The sequence below is a fragment of the Sesamum indicum genome, linkage group LG1, assembly GCF_000512975.1.
Source record: "Sesamum indicum cultivar Zhongzhi No. 13 linkage group LG1, S_indicum_v1.0, whole genome shotgun sequence".
NCBI classification, from domain to species: Eukaryota; Viridiplantae; Streptophyta; class Magnoliopsida; order Lamiales; family Pedaliaceae; genus Sesamum; species Sesamum indicum.
Genome location: NC_026145.1, coordinates 16,307,935 through 16,330,229, shown reverse-complemented (window position 1 = coordinate 16,330,229; position 22,295 = coordinate 16,307,935). Strand labels below are relative to the sequence as shown.

The 22,295-nt window shown below is 30.4% G+C and overlaps 1 protein-coding gene across 1 annotated transcript; it reads right to left on the bottom strand.

Annotated features, from left to right (window-relative positions):
• LOC105174082 (phospholipase A(1) DAD1, chloroplastic-like) lies at positions 10,658-12,439 on the bottom strand. The gene has a single exon (XM_011096069.2). It carries the CDS (start codon positions 12,252-12,254, stop codon positions 10,908-10,910), a length of 1,347 nt encoding a protein of 448 aa, XP_011094371.2. The 5' UTR covers positions 12,255-12,439; the 3' UTR covers positions 10,658-10,907.

The following is a 22,295-nucleotide window of genomic DNA, read 5'->3' as shown; positions in this document are numbered from 1 at the left end:
ATTCAAAAAAAAAAAAAGAAAGAGAAGAAAACCAACTTCAAAATATTATTGACGCAATAAAAAATTTAATGTAGTGGCAAAAACAATCATTTGTGAGTGAAAAATTAATATATTTAAGATTATAAATTTTAATTACATTCGCAAAAATTACGGCCATCGGCCATTTTGACCGTAATCAATGACTATTTATTATGATTATTTATTTTTAACTATAATAATTAAAAATTATATTTTTTCTAATAGAAAAGTAATATAAATTAAATATTTGAATATAAGGCACCTAATATTCCATGAGCTCCTAAAAACAGGTTGCTCCAAGGGCTGCTTAGATGTCATTTTTTGAATGTTGAAGATGATTAGGTTCAAAGTACTTGATATTCATACTAACATCAATATTTCCTTTATTTCCCCTTCACTTTCAGTTGAGATTTGACCAACTTCCTTAATTTAGACTCCATACCATCCTCCTCCCCCTAATTCCAAACACTCCCACCGTCCAATTATATGTCTTTAAAATTATTAAATAATAGATAATAATAAATTTACATAAAATGATACAAACATCCATACATATAACGAAATTTGAACCCTATAATATCAAAATAGTCCACGAGACGTCAACCTAATTTTAAAAGTATCATATACTTGCAAGTAACTAATTGATGAAGTATCGTGCTGACAATAGTGTAATCAATTTTGGGTGATCCACATCGACCATTGATGATGTGGCTGGATACAGTACGACCCACACAATGAATTGATCGTATATATAAATGACTTGAAATTGGTTGCCCAAGTTTTTATAAGATTGTAGATTAAAACTAATCAGATAAGGATTGGAGAATATAATTATAATCCTCAAATTAATGGACACTAACAATATTTATTTCAAGATTGTCACTTTCAATATATTATGTAATTAATTGATTACAAATATTCTAATTTAATTAAAATGTTGTAAGAATTTCTCCAAATTAAGATAGATACATATCACAATAAAGAGATATTTTGTTATGCAGAATATTCTTAACTTAGTACGTCCACGGAATAACTTCCCTTACTTTTTAATTAATTATATAAAGCTATTATCATTAATTATAATTAGTGACGTATTTAGGATTATATTACAAGGCTAACGTCATGCAATCATCGTAATCCAAATCATATGGATAATGTCGATATTAGGTTGTAGTCTTATGTACGTGAGTCTCTGTCGACTATTTATATACATGTATACTACATGGTGTAATTAATAATTTCTATAAAAATAAAGAATTAAATGAATAATTATCTCACCTCTCTCTCTCTCTCTCTCTATATATATATATATATATATATATTCCGATGGCTATAGTCTGAAAGCATCTTTTTGCATGGATATGGAGGCAGAAAGATTATATGCAGTAGGGTCAATCAAATGAATTAATTATTCAAATAATATTTAATTACTAGTACTATCCACTTTTTTTTATAATAATAATTATTATTATATGTTAAATATTTAATTTTTATTATTTTAGTTTGGGTGGTGTTGTTTTGAGAAGGTTGACTGGAAAGTAGAAATTTTTCTGAAATATATAGGAAAAGAGTGTTGTAATAATTTGAAACATGGAAACGCATTATCAGATAGAGCCGCCGTAATTTGAAATACAGTTGAAAAGAAAACCCCAGTCCAAATCATTGGGCTGCCCATTCCCATCCCTACTCATTAATAATTACGTGTCACTCTTGGACTTAACACTTCGAAATCGCCACGTGGCTTAAACCCTTTTCATCTTAATTACATACGTCTATTGTCAAAAGTTTTTATTCAAATTAAATTAAATTATATAATAAGTATGATATTTTTATTATATAATTAATTATGATTAAATATATAATAATTATATTACAATTTTCATGTTACGGAACGAACACTCCTCCCGAATAAGTTGGTGTGGTCGGAAGTAAGGTAAGACGGGGGGTCGGTTGCAGTAGAAGTAGCAGTAGCATCGTTTTCATTTTCAGTCAAACTCCACTTCCTCACTGACGCCTTGAAAGCAACACTACTTGTGTCATAAAATCAGATGCAAACAATTTATTAATTTCTTGAATTAATTTATATATAAACAAAATTAAATTATGTTCTGTCATAATTTAGTTTAAAAAACAAAATTTTCTGAAAAAGATTATTATTACCCCCAATTTTAACGGTTATTTAACAATTTGTTCAATCCGTTAGGTTTCTATCGATTTTTCGGGGTAAACTGACTAAAATGTCATTATAAATTAAAAATTATAATGATATTTATTTTTTGAAATTTTCTGAATATTTATAGATTAAAGGGATAATTTTTTTTTCATAATTTTTAAAAAAATTTCATCCGCCCCATTCAATCTTTTTCATAAGTTTTTATTTTTTTTAAAAAAAAATACAGTAAAGGTAAAGTTGACAATTTCATAACTCTATCCGAGAATTACATACTTTCATCAAACATCATGGAGATATTTATAAATTTTCAAACAATGAGGGGGTATTCGTAATTATACTAAATTTCATAAAAGATTGTTGCAATTCACCCTAAAAAATATTTATTCTAGTTAACCTTGTTAACACATCAATGTTAATGTATGCCTAGTACATGATCAAATATTTTTTACATAAAATTTAAATTATTTTTACTTTGATCATTGTTATGTACTCTGAAAAGTCTTATAGACCCTACGTTGCTTATAAAGATCATAATGTAGATAAATATTTAAACACTGACCTGACTCGATGATAAAAAAAATAGGGTTGTAGATGTTAACACGTCAAAGTGTCCTAATTATGTATGATCCCAACACCTCTGATTGTGTGTGTATTTAGGTTGTAAGTGGAATGATTAGCGTATTTGAGATGCGGGCATGGCATTAATTAAGAGTTATATACAAATCACTTATTGTCATTATTATTATTATTTTCAACCTTTACAATTGATTAATAATATTTTGACTTGTTCTTGGAACAAAATCGCTACGCGAGAATTTGTTCTTTCTGCTAAGAAAATATTGATGGAAAAAGCGAGTTTAAAGTTGTAAATTGGAGGCTTTTGAGATTAAATTAATGGTTTCCAAGGCCGAAAGTGATTAAGAATGCGACTTTCCCAACTTTGAAATTGGATTTTGTTTCTTTTTGCAAGGGTAAAAACTTTGAAGATCATCTTTCATTCAAACCTTCTTTATGTAGACAAAAAGGGAGAGTTTGGCCAAAAACTTGATGCTATTGCTATAATTTGGTGGCCAAGAACAATGAATTTTGGCAATTTACTGTACAAATAGTATAATACAATTTGTTTAATTTAAGTGGTTTCTTTGACAGAATACGAAATCCGCCATAAACGGTAAAATGCACAAATGTTAATAGCAGTAGGTAATTCTATACTAAGAATTCTCTGCTACACATCTCGAACCATCAGCGCACCAACAGTGCATATATCTCTATGTACTCCATCAAATCACAAATGTTGCGCTCACGCCAAATATGGTACACACACGAGAGCGAAAGAGCGCCCCACCGCATTGTTATTGCTGGCCACACATCCAAGGCTTTTCTTAGGACAGTGATTGTAATGTTATTGTCTACTATTCATTAGAAATGTTGAATGGAGTAGATCTGTCAATGGACGAGCAATGTTCAAATTTAGTAATAATTAATGCAGAAATTTGACCCTAGGGTTGAGAAATAAATCAAACTACTCGACTGAAATCGATGGATAAAAGCCCATCTGAATTCGATCTGTTGAATTTGACAAACTAAATTTGAACAATCTTTTTGTTCGACAACCTTTTGAGCTCGATTCAATTAGTGCAAAAATAATAAAATATATTTAAAAATATAAAATTACTGAGCTCGATTCATATATGATCCAATTGAAATTCGTTTGATTAATAATACAATCGAGCTCAAACGAATTTTAATTGAATATAAAATAATGTGAATCTCATAAATATGAAATCAACCACCACCTAAACTTCTCTGCTTGCCCTTTTGTCTTTGCAAACACACCCAGCTGGGGTTCGATCCAATTACCCGGAAAAAAAGAAGCACCTGTAGTTGGACCACAGCCCATATTTGTAAGTAGGATTTATCCGGGTCCATTTGCACATGCATCTGGATGGCGCTTTTTGGATCTCTTTACATCAGTCCAATCCTGCCCCGGACCCATGACAAACTAAAACGATTCTGGGCTAACCCGGGAACTATTAGAGACCAGAGCTCAACACACAATTGGCATTTATAATTTAAATTTACGGTAAAACCTCTATAAATCAATAACCTTGAAATCATGAAATTTTATTAACTTAGAGAGATATTAATTTATTGATAAATTAATATTTTATTAATTAAAAGAGTGACTTTTTAAATTCAACAAATTTAGTACATATGTATTGAAAATAAATGAATTCATATATGTTTCGTTGATTATATTCATGTATCAATCAATTCTTTGTAACTAATTAAATATATTCATATATAATATCAATTCATTGTATACAATTAACTATTATATTCATAGGCGCATGTTCAATTCATTAGAATTACTTAAATATACATGTTTACAATAATTCGTTGCACTTAAATAATTATTATAGCCAATTTAATATATTCATGCATGATGAATGAAACATATACTATATAAATCTCAATATGAAAATAAAATAATTCATAACACCCAACCGTGTCTTCCCATCTAAAAAACATCGCAAAATCATCCCTGAATGATCAAAGCGTAAAGCATTACAGACTTCATATTTTAGCAAATTATCATAATATTTATAATTGTAATATTCTTGAATTATTAATTTAGAGTTTTAATGGGACCTAATATTTATAAAGGAATTTTTTGAAAAATTATTATCTTATTATCTTATCGAATTTGATGATTTTTTACAAAGGTCCAAATCGGGACCGAAAAATTTTATTATTTTATAAAGTATATTAATTTATAAAGGTTTTACTGTATATTGTATTCGGTGCTTTACGTATTCTTTATTTTTCAAAAATGGGTATGTAGCAATAATTATTTTTCGAAAAAATAATGATTAGAAATACCTTTTTTTTATAATTTTTTAAATTTTGTATGATCTCAATAAAAAAAATATATATGAGATATCAATCAAGTAGGGGACAATAATTATCAATTAATAATTTCAAAATTATTAATTGTTAATTAGAAACCCACAAATATGTAAGTAGAATTGCCATCGAAAATTATTCGCAATTAATTAAAAATCATTCCGTATATTTTGTACACACATATGATTAAGAAATGAAGCATAATTTTCAATGTAAAAAATTGTGTTGATTGCAATATGAACACGTTTCTTCTGAATTTTAAGGTTTTAATAAATTTTATATACTCTTAGCAACTTAAAGTATAATTTGACTTTGTATTAATTGAGCACTTTGTAGAAAAACAAAGAGTTAATTTTAGCAATTACAGTAATGTGAAATCGTGACTCACTGGGATTTGCAAAAACTGAAGTGGTCGGTAGCAATTATTCAATTAATATTAATTTGTTTATTTAAATAGAGAATTTGTAGATTTATTATTAGAGGGTGTTTCTCATATTATTAAGTTTTTACAATATCTTATTCTAAAAATAAGAGCTTGTATTATTTATAATTTTAAATTTTTGTGTGCATAATTTAAAATTTTATTATACTTTTTGTCAAATTAACTAAAAAAAATTAAGATAAGATAATTAGTTGATCAAAATTTAATTAATTAAATTACTAAATAGCATTTTGATGAATAAATAATTATTTCAGGGGTCTCATCTTTAATAAATCGTACAGGTATATCATCTTGATTATTCTTTCCGACCATTCTTTTCTTCTTTTTTTTTTTTTTTTAATTTCTTAAACACTATTAAATTTTGAACTCCATATTCTGCAAAGTCCACAAGGATACATATATATTAAATTACTGTATTTGTTTTCTTCACTATTTTTGTCAAAATTTTTGACCAAAAATAGGGCTGATCACATGTTCATTAAATATAAATTACTTAATTAAAAAGAAATTCAGTTCGTGTTATTACTAATGATGATTAGTGTTGCGACTAATTAGCAACGTTCTTTGTTAGAAAACAACACAGCACGAAGCAACACACGTTCGTTCATGATTTCACGTTCTGTCTGTTTTTGGTAATAATTAAAAGATTGATGTTGTTGTTTTTGGGACAGCATTATTATAATTTAGAAGTCGGAAGAAAACGCGACATAAGATCATATGATACACGACTACTTTGATTTCGCATTGGTTTAATTATGATCATTTAACTGTGTTGGTAATTAGTAAAGAAAAGAATTTTTATATTCACAAGCAGCGATTAATGACACTATTGAATTAATTTTTTATAAATAAAAAATGCATCTCAATCAATAAAATAATTAATTTATTTAATTTTTTTAATTTTATATTAATTAATCAATTAATTTTTTTAATGTAATTATATTTTTTTATTTATAATATATTTTAAAATTTATTCAATATATACACGTAAAAATCACGTACCACGTTAACTAATGTAATAATAATATTTGAAAATGATGGTCCAACTTTTCTTAGTCATATGTCGGTTTCTTGTGATTGCGACTTATCTCTAATTCTGTCTCTCCGTATTTTAGCGGCTTTTTACGATTTGAAACTGAAACCGCAATTTTTGAGCGTGCATGCCCACAAACCCGCATTTCGACCCCCACCTGTCTTTCTCGAGGGTGAGAGCGAGACTTGACAAAAATACATTATATATATATATACATACATATATATTATAATAACTAACTAATTATCGTTGCATGCAGTTTTCACGTGTATATAAAATGAATTTTTTGATGTTAATTAATAAAAAAAAATTATAAAAAGAATAAATTATAATTATAAATTATAATAAATATGTAAAAGTAAGGCAAAAGAGAAATAAGAAGTAGGGGTGATATAAAACATATAGGTGAATAACAATTTAATTTTATGTGATATTATAAATAAGTTATTTCTTTATTAAAAAAATAATTTATCTCTATGTGCTTTTTAAAATAAAAAAATTATCTTCCTATCTAAAGAGGTAATTTGCTTTATTTGAAAAATATAGAGGTGTAAGTAGCTGTATTTTAGAAAATATAGGGAGGTAAATTATTATTTATTTTTATAGGAAGGATAATTTGCTCATTTATAATATCACGTAGGGGTTGCTTGCATATTTCTCGAAAACTTATTCTTGATTTTGCGCAACTTGATCATTGTCATTTTACTGAACCATTAAAAGTTAAGGTAAATTATATTGATGCTATTTGCGGTTGTGTCAAATTATACAAACACTTTATATCTTTTGCAAAATTACAGCTACACTCCATGAGGGGATGTTAATGTAAACTTTGCCTTTGAATAGAGGTATAATTGTAATTACAACTGTAAACGCAGAGAATGTAACTATAAGTTTTCAAAAAACAATAAATATTTATGTATTTTGATAGAATTTCTATGTGTCAATTACATTCATATAACATAACGAGCTGGTACTGAAATCTTAACAGGAATCACACTCATAGTGTTGAAAGAAGAAAACAAAGAATTAGACAATGATGTAAGATCCGGTCGTGGATTCATTATTACATCAGTAGTTGACAAATGAGATGAGTTCTGAGTTTAGGACAAATTGATTTACAGGGAAGTGTCAGTTGATCAAAACCCAGAAAGTCCACCTTAAAACTCACACCTCCCTTCATTACAACTATTCACTTTTCCAACTAAACTATTATTAGTAATACATATATTTAATATATGCAAGTCTTATTAATAATGATTAAGGATTCGGATAAAATAGTTTCTGAAATTAAAAGAAAAATTCGGATAAAACAAAATTTCAGTCTTATGCTGCCATATTCAGAGTGTACGGACGTAAATAAGAAAAAAAAAAAAAAAAGTATACCATATGTTATTTTCAAGAATTAAAAAGAATTACTGGTAACTGGATCGTTATTTTAGGTAGAAAAAATCGTAATGTTATCCTCTGCACCTTGAATAGGAACAAAAACACGCTTATTCGCAGTTTTTCATGTATCATTTTACCTTTGTTTTCAAAGATTTTGGATAGTTTAGTGATCAGTCAGCACGACTCTATCCCTTTTCACGAGCTGTGATTTGCGTGTAGATAGTTAGCTTGTGCTTTGCCATGATGGATGTGGATTTCCTTGAAAGCGTGTGCTGTTAAACATTTCATGATTTTCACGACTTTGACTGCTCATAATCACGACATGAATGTGCTACAATTTAAGGTACTGCGAATAACCAGATGTCAATCATTACAACTATATATGACGATGTTATATATAATTCAACTTTGATGTAGACAGAATGATGACATTCCTGTTTTCAATGGTCTGAAACAATTATCACATTAATTAATTAATGGTCATCATAAACATAATTAATGAACATAAAAATAATTTTTATATATATGCCAATTATCAATGTACTGAAGAAAAAAAATTACTATTATCTACAATTTTAATAGTTATAGAATTAAAATCGTGACAAATCATTTTTATTAATATCAGTTAAATAAAATCGATGCAAAAATATAGATTTTTCACCAAAAAAAAGTTATTTGCCACGATTTTTTAGCCACCCTCGTAAATACCACGATCAACGATCATTGCATGACCACGATTAATGACTATTTGCTGCGACTATTTTGTTTTTAATTATGGTAACTAATTATGATTAAATGTTGTATTTTTGTAATGATGTCAAATATGGAAATATATTTCAAGTGAAGTGTAGGTGCTGCAAGTAGCAAATCAATTGAAAAATTTGCAATCATTTTTTTTTCTTATATGGATTCATCATTGATTGTACAAAAAGTAACATTAGAATAAGACAAAATTATATTTTTTGTACTCCAATTATAAGTTATTAATATTTTTGGTTCTATAATTCATTTTATTTATACATTTAGTTTTTTTTTTTTTTGATAATTTTGGTCATCTTCAACACTGTATTAAATTTTATTTTTTGTTATGTAGCTATCGATTGTTAGAATAAAAATTATCAACACAGAATGTGTAGATGAAGTAACTTGCAGGACCAAAATTGTTAACACCTATAGTTACATGACTAAAAATATAGTTTTACCCTATAATAAATATAAATTTTATTATGATTGGTTACAACAAATTAAAAACAAAAACCTCAGTAAATATTGATTAACCACTATGTATTTTTGGAGGCGCGGTCAAAATATTAGCCATAACTATAAGTCATGACAAATAAATTTGGTCATAACTAAAATTATAATAAATGTCGATTAATTGTCGTTGGTGGAAAGTTAATTTTCACATTGGTTTCATTCTTTTATCATGATAAATAGTATTACTAGAAAAATTGCATTTTTAATTCAGTAACTATGGTGGGGTGACTTTTTGATAACTTTCAAATTTAATTTTATAATTAAGGAAAATAATTTTAAAAAACTAATACATCTGATATATTTCTTGTCGGAAAATCCCAATTTTTCCATAAAAGACGCATGCAATTGGCACGTTACGATCCCCCGAAAATTATAGGGTAAAAAATGTATTTATTTTTAATTTATAATTATAATTCTTAAATTGGTTATAATTTATAATATACAAAATAATCTATTCTGTTGCAGGATAAGTGGTACGGATCATATTACTCAGCGCAATCCTCACTGACATATCCCATAATTTCCTCATTCCTAGTTTCCTATATTTCCAACATATTTGTATGTACGTAGTTGGAAGAATATTACCAGGAAAGGACTTTGACCAAAAATTTCCCCTTATTTCTATTTACCCTGTGAGGCCAAGTGATAAACGACAAGTGTTGTGACTAGGGGCATGATTACTTCGATTCGAGTTGAACACGATATTATTCAAATTTGTTTAAATTAATATCGAGTTTGAAAAAGGATGCATGCATATATTTGTACATGTCATATATATATATATATATATATATATATATGTCGAGTGTCCCATGTTTGATGAGTCAAATTAAAGAATCAAGTAGCTTAATTAGCAGCGTGTATACGTATGTTTTGAAATGATACACGGGTGGGTTGTATATAATAATCAAGTGGTGTACGTAGTGGCAGCTAAACCATGCAAGAGTGGAAGTGCCCCACCTCAATGGGAGATTATGGGAGATGAAACGTGAAGCAATCAGAAAGGGCAGATTGTCCAAGTTAGTTAGAATAGGATTCTGAGAGACGGGACGGTGGTGTTTCAACTCTGGGCTGTGTTAATTGATTGCATGTGTACTTTGCCAACACCGATGGATCAAACTAGCTACAGTTACATTGTTGACAATTCAATCGTCCTTACGTTGTGTCAAACCTGGAGAAGTTGGGTATGGACGGCAGCCCGCTTAGGGAGCAGTCTTCTAATTGAACCGGCCGTCCGGTCGGTGCTCTCAAACTTATTAATAATTATTTTGCTGCTGATTTTTATCATTCTTTGCCAAATAAAACAAAATAAACCTTTTGAAAGTTCCGTCCGAAATGTAAACTTTTACTACAAGTACTAGTTAGTGCGTTTCCACTGTGTACACAAAAATACTACTTGACGTAGCACACTTTTTTTTTTTTTTTATTTCAACCTGGAAAAAGCCCCGGCAAGAACTGTTACTTTTCTTACATGGCGCACGCACCTACTCATTTATAGATCATTTTTATGGGATTTTTTGTACAATAATCACACCTTGTAATTGGTGGAAAAATGTTAATATCTACACATTTTTTGGCCTGACCCGTGGATTGATCGTACAATCATGAATATCATGTACGAAAAAAAGGAAATATTTACGGGTTTAATTTTTTTTTTTTTTTGGGTAGTCATGAGTTCATTAAGATTTTACCTAGGTTTTGTTCATCATTTTTCTTGCGGTGGCCCGGAAGGGACAGTTTGAGCCCACGAACTCGTTAACGAGGTGGAGATATGTTTTCAGTTCGTGACAGGCGGCAATGTTGATGCTGTTTAAGTCCGGCGAGTCGCGGCTGCTCAACCGTAGCTCGCAGCCCACGTCCGCGTATACCCACTGTGTGTCTTCCACCAGCTTTTGAACCCAGCCGGCGAGGTTCGCTGACGCTGCCTCGGTGTAGCTGCCGGAATGTTTTAAAAACTGGTGGTTTTCGTTGTTGTCGATCACGAAACCCGGGATTTTGGTGATGAGATCGTCGGAATTCACAATACGTAGGACTTTCGTTCCCTGTTCCTCCAGCTGGCACCTGAAGCTCCAGTTCCCGACCCGCGGCCCGGCGAATGAGATCACGGTGACCAGCGGCGAGTTTTTGAAGGTTTGCTTGATGTCATAGGCGGCGAGAGTGGCCAGCGCCGCCCCTAGTGAATGGCCGGTGATGGTGAAGCTTAACGCCTCATCCCCGTGCTTTTCCAGGATTCTTGCTATTTCTTCCCTCACCAGTGTCTGTAAACTCGGCCGGTTTCCGTCGTTTGAAGTGTACAAACTCAGAAACCCACTTTCCACCATTGGCTCACAATCGGAATCAGAATAACAATTCCAATTACAATCACCATTTGGCAGAGGAGTTAACGTCGCCCTGAGATTTTCCAGCCATTCCAGGCCCGTCGCTGTACCCCGGAATGCAATGACCACATCCCGTCTCCCAAGCCTGGAAATCTCTTTCCTGTCCTGGCAAACAGCAACGTACCCAATCCAGCTCGACTGCATGGCCATCCAGGTCGGTCCCCGTTCAGCCCAACCCGGCAACTGTATCCCCGAGGTGGCCATCAAATTCTTGGTAACCCGATAACCCGTCTCCGGAAAGCCCGACTCCTCAAGTAGCTTTCTTTTAGAGTACCGGCACATACCATACGACGGAGACGACGGGTCGAAATTACACGACCGGTAAGCAGCCTCGACAAAACGACCGTACCGTATGATCTCACAACGCAAGTTGTCGTCGAGTGGATCAAGCAAGCCCTCCCAATTCTTGAGTCCTTGGTAGTCCATCCATCTCTTATTCAACTTGACAGAAGACAACGTCGTCATCGGTGCAGGGTCGACGAGCCACGACGATGACGTGGTTCTCAAATCGTAGTCGACGAAGAGGTTTTCCAAGTTTATGGGAGGTCTAGTATTGGTGTTGAGGTTGTTCTTGGAGTTGGTAATGGTGCAAGCAAAGTGTCGGGATGTGGGATTTGATGAGGTGCATGGCCGTACAGGTTTAGTAGCTGAGAGCCTCATGGCCTGTTGAGTAGTAGTGGTGGGGAGGGGTTGAGTTTATGATTGTGGTGTTAGTGGAATAAAAGCCTCTCCCCCTGCCCTCTCACTATGCTAATTTGGGTTTCAATTCAACTGGAGAGAACATCGAGTTGCCCTTTTATAATGCCAACAAGCAGAAAGGTACATGTCAATAAAGTGTGTGGGGGTATGGCACCTATACCCAATTTCATACCATACGGTCTCACACCCAACTCATTTTTCCCATCAAATGCTACTGTACATATAAAGTCATTGAGTTCTAACATTAGTTGTAAAAACAAGCCCTTACGGTTAAAAAATTGTTGGTTTGAGTTTCACGAATTTATACATTAAGTTTTCTATTCTATATATATTTTAGTGTACTTTATTTAAGCCTATTGATATTAGCCTTCATAGATCAAATGATATAATAAATTATTTATCTGTTATAACAAAATTAGTATGCAGATACAATTAAGTGATACTATTTTCTTATATTTTTTGCGATTATCGACGTACTTAATCAACTACAGCAAACTAAACGGACAAGTTGTCAAAATAAGAAAAATGATTGTTGTAAGAAAGAAAGTGGTTTAAGGTATGAACTGTATGAAAAAAGAGTGTAGATTAATTATGCATGTACAGGTTGGGGGAAACTTATGGAATTAGTGTTTGTGGTAGGGTTGTTAGGGACATAAGGATGAGTATAACTAGAAAAACAGAAACTATTTTGCTGCGGCTTTAGGGGATCACTCGAAATTGGTGGGACCCCGGCGGTGATTGACCAACGGAACACATCCACATCAGCTGGCCGGAGAAGGTGGACTCTGGGTCTAAAGTTTATTCAACGTTTCTCGACGGTAGCCGGAGTCAATTATTTACTGCCACGTTTCCTCCTAAATCTTTCGAAATCTTTTCATTCAATATTTATGACCACCACTCATAGTCTTTATTATATGTATAAGTATATATATAATATATTATCATTTTAATGTCTATTTTGAAACTATATATATGTAGTGCGATTATGAAAATTACGATTGATATTAAATTAGAATACATCAAAATGTGGGTTGATATAGATAATTATTATTTTTTCAATACAGCAATTAGTCATTTTATTTAAATACACACCACAACTGCTTGATTATTTAGGTGTTCACGTTCTATTGAAGAATACAGATATATTTGAAAACTATTAATAATATATTTATCTATAAATCTTCTTATCTCGGTCCATTTTTTCACTTAAAACTAATTTTAATTAGTTAAGAAATTCTTATTATTGATCCCGCAGATTTTTCAAAAAATTTAATTTTGGTCCCCTGACAGTTCTTTTATTAATTATTTGACGAAAATGTGATGTGCTACGCATGTAGCCGCTACCCAACAGCCGGAAAAGTTAATAGTAGCGCGTGGCATCTTCTATAAAATAGTTAATACAAAAACTGCTAGAGGACCAAAAGTGAGACTTTTTAAATTTATGGGACCAAAAGTATATAAACCCTAAATTACGGGAGGAAAATTGTAATTTCCACATCTTATTTTGTGCAAACATAAGTTTCAAGAACTTCTTTTTAAGATAAAATTCAGTATCTTATAAGCTCAAAATTATTTCATAAGACACAAGATCTTATAATAAACTCAGTTCTTTTGATTTACGTAGTATCAGAATGAGTTAATTGTCAAATTCACAACACACTACACGCTCAACGAGTGAACAGCTAGCTACGAGACTTGAGGCCCCGAGCAAATCCAGATCAAAATTGACACAGTTGCAACTATCCGAGCAGCACATGCACGAGCGCACACGAGAGGTGGTCTTAATTACTTCAACCTCGTCAACTTCATGCACATACCAATACCAAATTGGATCTAAGCTTCGGACAGTACGTAGAAGTTCCAAGGGTCAGTTGGCAATGAAGGGAATTTTGTAATGTGGAAATATATGATAAGGGCACGAGGGTGGTTGGGGCTAAGGAGATACAGAAACATGCCCTTTTGAAGGGACTCCTAAATTACCCTACAAAAACAGGGCGAAATATGAAATGAATGGGCTAAAATGATTCATGCAAAGGGCATGCTGCAATTTCTGCATGTGACTTTTGCATTTGAGCATTTGATTTTTTTTCTTTTTCCTTTTTGTCTCATGAATTTTCACGAAAGACTTATGTCTGAAGTTTGTAATATTAATTAATGCGATGGTGGTGGAGAATTAGTGTTCAATTTTTATTGTGTGTGTGTGTTTTTTTCTTGATGTCCGAATTCGGCCATGCAAAGAGAAAAAGGAGAAGTACCCATTTGAGAATTCTAAATAATTTAGAAGAAATTGTGTAAAAACGTCTTTGACTAATTTATTTACATGCTCAACTTAGCAAAACAAAATCAAAATAATAACAATGTCCTAATTACATACTTTAGCTTAACTTGAAAGAAAATAGGAAAATACCAATCCGCGTTTCTAGGTACTCAAATACTCTACTTTACTTGTGGATGGTCAATGAGGCATTGCTCAATTAATAAAGTTGAAACCTTATAATCAATATAATGTGGGCTCGAATCCAATGGATATGTGGGTGTATTCATTAGTAGTTTACTGCTTCTTTGTCTCGTCTAAACGTATTCGTTGATTTGAACTATCGATGTATTGAATCTGTATTTAAATATGAATGTATTAAACTATACAGTGAATAACATATTATCATAAAAGAAATACTCTTGGCCACAAGATTGATTGAGACAAAAGGAGATAATAAAACGAGGGTTTGTTTTGGGGACATTGAGGTTCGAGGTTTAATACAAGTAGCAACAAAAGAGAAGGCTATTTCCTGCACATGAATGTTGTGCCTCAAATTTTGCATGTGTGTCATGGGATTTACATATATGTTTTTCATGTGTGGTAACTGTTTGAACTAGATGTGACGTCATCACGTTATCTATTGCAGCTCATAGAGTGAAATGTCGGAAAATTGGTTATTTCTTTTGTAAAGTAACAAATCTTAATTTTTTACAAACAACGTGCACATTTAGATCATAGTTATATATATATATATATATATATCATGCATATCTTTTATTTCTCTAAAACATCAAATATTATTACAAAAGCAACCACTAATAGTTGTTGCACAACAACAGTTTATTAGCATTCGTAATAATTTTTACCTTTAACCATAACGAAAAGTTATGTTTTTTTTACTAATCTTACGTTCAAATGGGTTTTTCTCTATTTCCACATATGTTGTGTGTAAGTTATTTGTTAGATTTCGATATATTTTTTAATTTATAGACATACTCGATCTATTTAATATTTGATACATCAGAGAATGTAACTGATTGCTTTTATATTAAATATATAATTTTATGTTAAATAACGAGAATTTTAATTTTATCATAATATAATTATTAATTATAAGAATTGTGAATAAGTTATCACTATATATATACAACGCCACATCTACAAGGACACATAATCAAATACCATGACAATTATATTTGTCGTCGTTGTATTATTACTATACACGTTTTACTAATTGTGTATAATGATAATTTTATACACAAATTTTTTATCACTAATTATTGCTGGTGACATAACATGTCACTGTTAATTAACTATGAAAGTCGTTATACAGACAGACTCAAAATTTTATTACTTAATACATATAATTAATGATAATTTTAATAATCTCACTCAGATTTTTTATCGCTAATATTTTATTTCCCGTTAAATTTGTGAGAATATAGAAACAGAAATATTATTTGCATATTTAAACAGATCATCAGGAAAATTGAAATTTAGATCATATAATTAAGAAATATTACTTAATTACTTTCTTCAATTTCATCTAATTATATAATATCAAATAGTACGAGAAAATAAATTTTCTTCTGAGACATAAGTCAGCAATATGAATATATTTTTAAAAACGTGATTTGAGGTCAACGTGAATACGATGAAAGATAACTCGAAGAAAATTATTGGTACTTGGAGAAAACGCACTTCTCCACACAACAATACAACTCATGGACGCAGGTAAAAAGCGTGTGGAAATAACAATTCTCTTTTATCGTCTACGAAAACGTATTTGAATAGATATAAATCTCAACTAAAATAATTTGTCAGACACACGAATTATTGTGTGAATACTCTAAATTTTGCATATTTTCAAAAGGACATTTCTAAGAACTTATTAGCAAAATTCCATTCAATAGCTTAAGGCGGTAAATGATTCGAGCCGAATCGAATCGAACGTATTATTATTCAAATTTGTTTGAATTATTATTGAATTTCAAAAGTTGTATTTTAATTTATTTTTATTATTTATTTAATCAAGCTCGGACGAACTATAATAGACTCAAACATGAGCTGAGTTCAAGTAATTTAATATTTTGAAATATATTTTTATTGTTTTGCACTAATCGAATCAAGTTCGAGTCGAACTTGAAAGCTTATCCAAAAAATTATGTTTGAGTTTGGTATATTAAGTTTAACAAATAAAGTTTAAATAAACTTTTATTGATCAATTCCAATCGAATATCGAGTAATTTAATTTATTTTTCAGCTCTCTAATTAACCATAACAAAAGTGATATTGTAGGCCAACCTATTGTATGATTATATATTAAACTTCAAATATGTGATTAATGAATATTGATGGAAATTTAGGGATAGATTACATAAAAATTATATTATACTCTTGTCTCTTAAAGTTTGGACTATGTATAAATACCCCCCTCATTCTTCTGAAAATTACCTACAATATCATGTCTTAGTATTGTCCAACATTTTTAGTACTTGTAGTTGTGGTACACCGTTTCAGCGTGCATATAATAAATAATTTTTTATATTTTAAAATATATAAATTAATACATTATATTAAAAAAAATAGAAACAGAGATATAAAATAAAATTAATTTATCAATTAATTGTGGAATTTATAAAGTTAAATAAATTAATTATCTTATCAGTTGAAAGATATGTTTTACATCACAAAATATGATGCGGCGTTATCATTAACAACGTTTGTGAGTGTGGAGAATTTTTTTTTTTTTAATAGAATAGATAAATATACATATAATTTGTTTGGAGCAATGATGTCAAAATATCCCAAGTAGTTGTCAATTGGGAGTGCAAGCACTTATGTATGCTATTTTAAGCATATAATAGAGTACATAACTTTTATATTCTTGATTGAATAACATATAGGGATAATTATATTTACATCCCTTCATTTATGATTTATTTACATAAATTATTTCTATTTTTAATTATGAGTAATATTTTGGTCCATCAACAAATCTTGACATGTTATTTCAATCTGTCGTGTCATTTGCAATCATTAATAAATAATAAGGTCATTTTTGGTCAACAATATTTAAAACAATTTATTATTTTATAGTAACGTATAATTCAATAAATATTATATTTAAAATTCCAATTTACCAAAACTTTCAAATATATAATAACATAACCCCCGCAATTCCAAATTTGACAGTAAGATTGGATATAGAGTAATTTACGGACATAAATACAAATCAATGATGTCTTAATTTAATGATTAAGGTTAAAGTTGAGGTCCCATGAATAAATTTGAGATAATGGATTTGAATTCTACCAAACGTGCAGGTATTCGTCTCACTTTATATAAGTGTTTGTCTTATTTGATTCCTCTTAATTTGGTTAATCTAGTAATTATAAAAAACAACAAAATGGAACGTAAATGATAGAAATAAAAAGGCCATGACTGTGTGTTTGCTGTGAGTTAAAAGCAAGTTCAGACAACATAAGGGGCCACAAAAGGCTTTCCAGCCAACCATTTTCCAGTCTAGGACATGACAATTGAATGATTATTGCAATCTTATGGGGCCGTTTTGTAAAATGCACTCATGGGATACAGTGCGCCGCATTCCACCCTAATATAGCCCATCTCGCGACCTGGCTTCATCTTCACTCCCCCAGTACTTGCAAATGTTTCTCTCTGCCACCACCACTGTCAGGTTGTACACTTTGCAGATCCGGAAGTACCTTCCAACAAAAAATCTTCCCTTTTTATTCCTTTTGGTACACATATCTTCCAATTTTAAATATCTTTATTGTTCTCTAGGCAAAAGTGCAACACTTTCCAACATTTTTATGTGTGATGATTTCAGTCGGTTTGAAATAATAATGGTGCCAAATTTAAATAATATTTATAGTAATAGAATAGTTAAAAATTATATCATAACGACAAAATTTCAATTTAAACTGATATTTAATAAAATTTTATTTACCGATTTAGTCTTTTAATCCAATTAAATATTTAGTCAGATTCAGGTAGCCTTAATATATTTCCAAGCAGTATATCGAAAAAAGACCATTCATCGATTTTGAAAAGTATTTAGGTTAATAGTTACTAATTTAATAGTAAGTAAAAGACAAACAGAATTAACTAGTTACATTATAATTATATTATGAATAATAACTTATATATAAAGGTGAAAATTTTCAAGTCATTAAATGTGGTACAGACTAAATCAAGTGTCGATAGGGTGGGAGTAATAAGATTTGAGAAAATAATCGACAGTCGAATTCATATCTAACCGTAAGATAACTCAGTACTGGAAAAAGGTCATTTGTTTTTAACGAACTCCCACAAAAGAAATATAACCTAGGCTAGCAGGCCCTAAAATAGGCTTACGGCCTAACTCATAAAATTATGAAATTTATTAGCAACAACGAACATATTAGACCCCAATAAGTGACTAAAAATGGAGAAATTCACTACAAACAGTGGCCCGTCACGACAAAAATTACAGGTTACATTTTCAAAAAGAAGATCGCGTGCAGAGGTACATTGCATCTTAACTCTACAGAGATCCAAAAGTAGAATTCTTTGCAATTTTATTATTAAATCACGCACTTGAACCACTAAGTATTAAAATTAAAATTTTGTAGATCGAAATGTTTTAGAAATTGCAGCCACCTCTTATTTTTCATTAAATTGGTTTATGTAGTGGGGCCAGCCTCCAACAAATGATATTCTTGATCCTTCCAAAAGATGCTACCCATGTGCTCTTCTCGAGGATCTTAAGGGTTGGTGCCTATGATTGGAAACTGTTATTACACCTTCATTCTTCTTTACACGTCCTCAATTACGTGTCATTGTGTCTGTGGGTGAATCAACAATATGATTAAAAAATTAAGAATATTATAATTAATAAAAATTAAGAAGAGCGGACGGTTAAACAGAATAGAGAATATTAAAAATCAAGATAAAATGACAGACTATAATTTGAGACACCAAAGAGTCTCATTGTCGATAATAATAAAGTATAGACGAAAACCAATAACTATCGTACTCTGGCATTATAATTGTATATTTTTTCATCCTCGTGGGTCTTAGGTTCGATCATAATTTGTCTTAGTTCTCAAGCATTTAAAAAAATGGACTGTAAACTCATTGATTCGCTAGTACTGAATAATTCAGAAAACCTTAAATTGACATCTTGGAATTATATTGAATTAATCATCACACATTGACCATATTTCTTGGACGGAATATATATATATACATATATTTCACATCAAATATCTCTATTATGTAAAAGTGGTATAAAAGCACTTCCACTTTCAATGTGTCGTGATCCCACTTCTTTAATGAAATCTTGTGATGTAAAAGAGCAAGTGCCACAAATTAACGAGACAATATCATTATCACATCATTATTATTAACATTAAAAGAAAAACAAATATTTATATACATATAAATAAAACCTTAGACCTTCGCAAATACCTCGGATATGGTAAGAAAAAATTCTGAAAATTCAGGGACATAATTACTTACCAAAGACATTTTTGGGTTACTTAATTGTGGTCAAATTCTTTATTATTTTTTTTGTAGAAAAAAAAAATAGAAGTTGAGGATGTAGGTGGCAATGATTGAGAGATGGATGAAAGGTGAGGATTGATTTAGATTGCAGGACAATGGTTGGAATTTTATATTGAGTGGTGAGAGATTAGCCACAAATGTGCACGCAAACCATTGCTCTTTGCGACTCTCTCTCCATTCTCCTGCAAATATTATCACACAAAAAGATCTCTTACTTTAATGCAAACTTTCTGCCAATCAATAAAAATCTAAGATATATATATAGATAGATAGATATGTTAATTATAAGCAATATGGGAAGATTCAATACAAACAATATACACACTTATTTAATATATATATATATATTCGATAAATACCAAAATTAAAAAATATATTAAGAATAAAAAATTAAGTGACAGTATCAAAATTGAGCGACCACGTGTTTCATTTAATTACGAATATAATAATTGTTATGTTCTAATTTGACAAGATAATATTTGAGCAAAAGTCGTTATTAGGATTAATTAGTGAAGAAAAACTGTGATGAAGTTCTCGTTATACATAATTAGTGGTACATTTATAAAAATAATATAACAATCACAAGAAAAGTATAGTGATAATTAAATACTTAATAATTATACTTTTTTTAGCCTAAAATATGTGATGTTGTGGTCCTAATTTAATAGTATTATTATTTATTCAATTCAAAATTACTCAGAATTGATATAAATAAATTGAATTAAGTTATTAATAGTCACATAAATATATTCAATCATTGTGTTGAATAAATTAAGAGATGATCAAACACCTTTTTGAGAATGCTAATAGACATGCACCTAATTACGGCGAGATGAAGGGATAAAATTTTTCCCCCTTCCTAAAGTCTCAATTGCAACATGATGGAAATAAATAAATAAATAATATACTTTAAATTGAACTAATGATCGACCTACGAATATTTTATTGCAAGAGTTGTGGTTGCTCTTTGTGGTTTATAATGAGACAACTAATTATATCAAAATCACATCAATTAACGCCATCGTGATCACGATCACAAATTACTTATGATCCAAAAAAAAAATTTATTGGGATCGTCATTCAGCATGAAACAAAAACAGAAAAACAATAGAAAATGTAGCTTTTGAAGAAGCTCAAGATTTCTTCTTGTAAGAGGTTGTGAATTTCAACCTGGATGAATTCATGATTGTAAAAAAAATAAAAAACAATATAAAAAGAAGGAAGAAAAATGGGACTGGAGGTAGGTACGATACCCCATTTGGATTGCAGGATGATTGTGTCTTGATTGTGTTTCCATGTGATAAGACGTGTAAAGGATCGTTGTCAGTTGGGTCACAATCGTAGACTTTAAAGCCCTAATCCAATTGGCCCAATCCATCATAGCTGAATTATTTTATATTTTGTCAGACCCTCTCACCTACTAAGACTAAGATCCATATGTCCTCGCAAAGGGAATTCCTTGCTTTGGTGGATATGGTTCTCTCTCTCTCTCTTTTTTTTTTCATTAAAAAAAATAGGTTTTTTTATTTGATAAAATACTATTTATAGATATACTTTTATTTTTTCCTAAGCACGTCTCCAACGTAGTTCGTTATTTGAAAATTGTATCACATTGATTTTAATTATTATATTTTTGGATCTTAATGTATTATTCACATTATATTCATAAGTATCACTTTGTTTCAGCTCAAATTAAAAAAATTAACTTTATCTCAATAAAATTATTTTTTTATTTCATTTTTCTCATTGAAATTATTGGCCTCTATTTTTTTTTATGTGGTATATTCATAAAAACTAGTCTTCCTATACATATTTTATATTCTCTATTGTATTACAGAAAATAAATATGACCAAAGGAGCTAACTCTAAAAAAGGCCGAAGCTTACAAAAAAAAATGTGAGTGGGTTGGACTATAACCTATCAAGCTTGATAGTACGCGAGGTGAGTTGGTACAAACTCACGTTACGAGGCTCGATTGCCAAATTAGAAAGACAAGAATATGACACGAAAGTGCAATGGATTTCACATTTACACGTCATTCTTGATGATGTTTACAACTCAAGGGAGTAGTACCGTTCATTGATAAGACCCATGAAAACTATATATGGAGGGGGGCATGCGCACTCTAAATTTCCTAATTCAAGTCCTATAAATAATTCCTCCATACTTAGACGTTT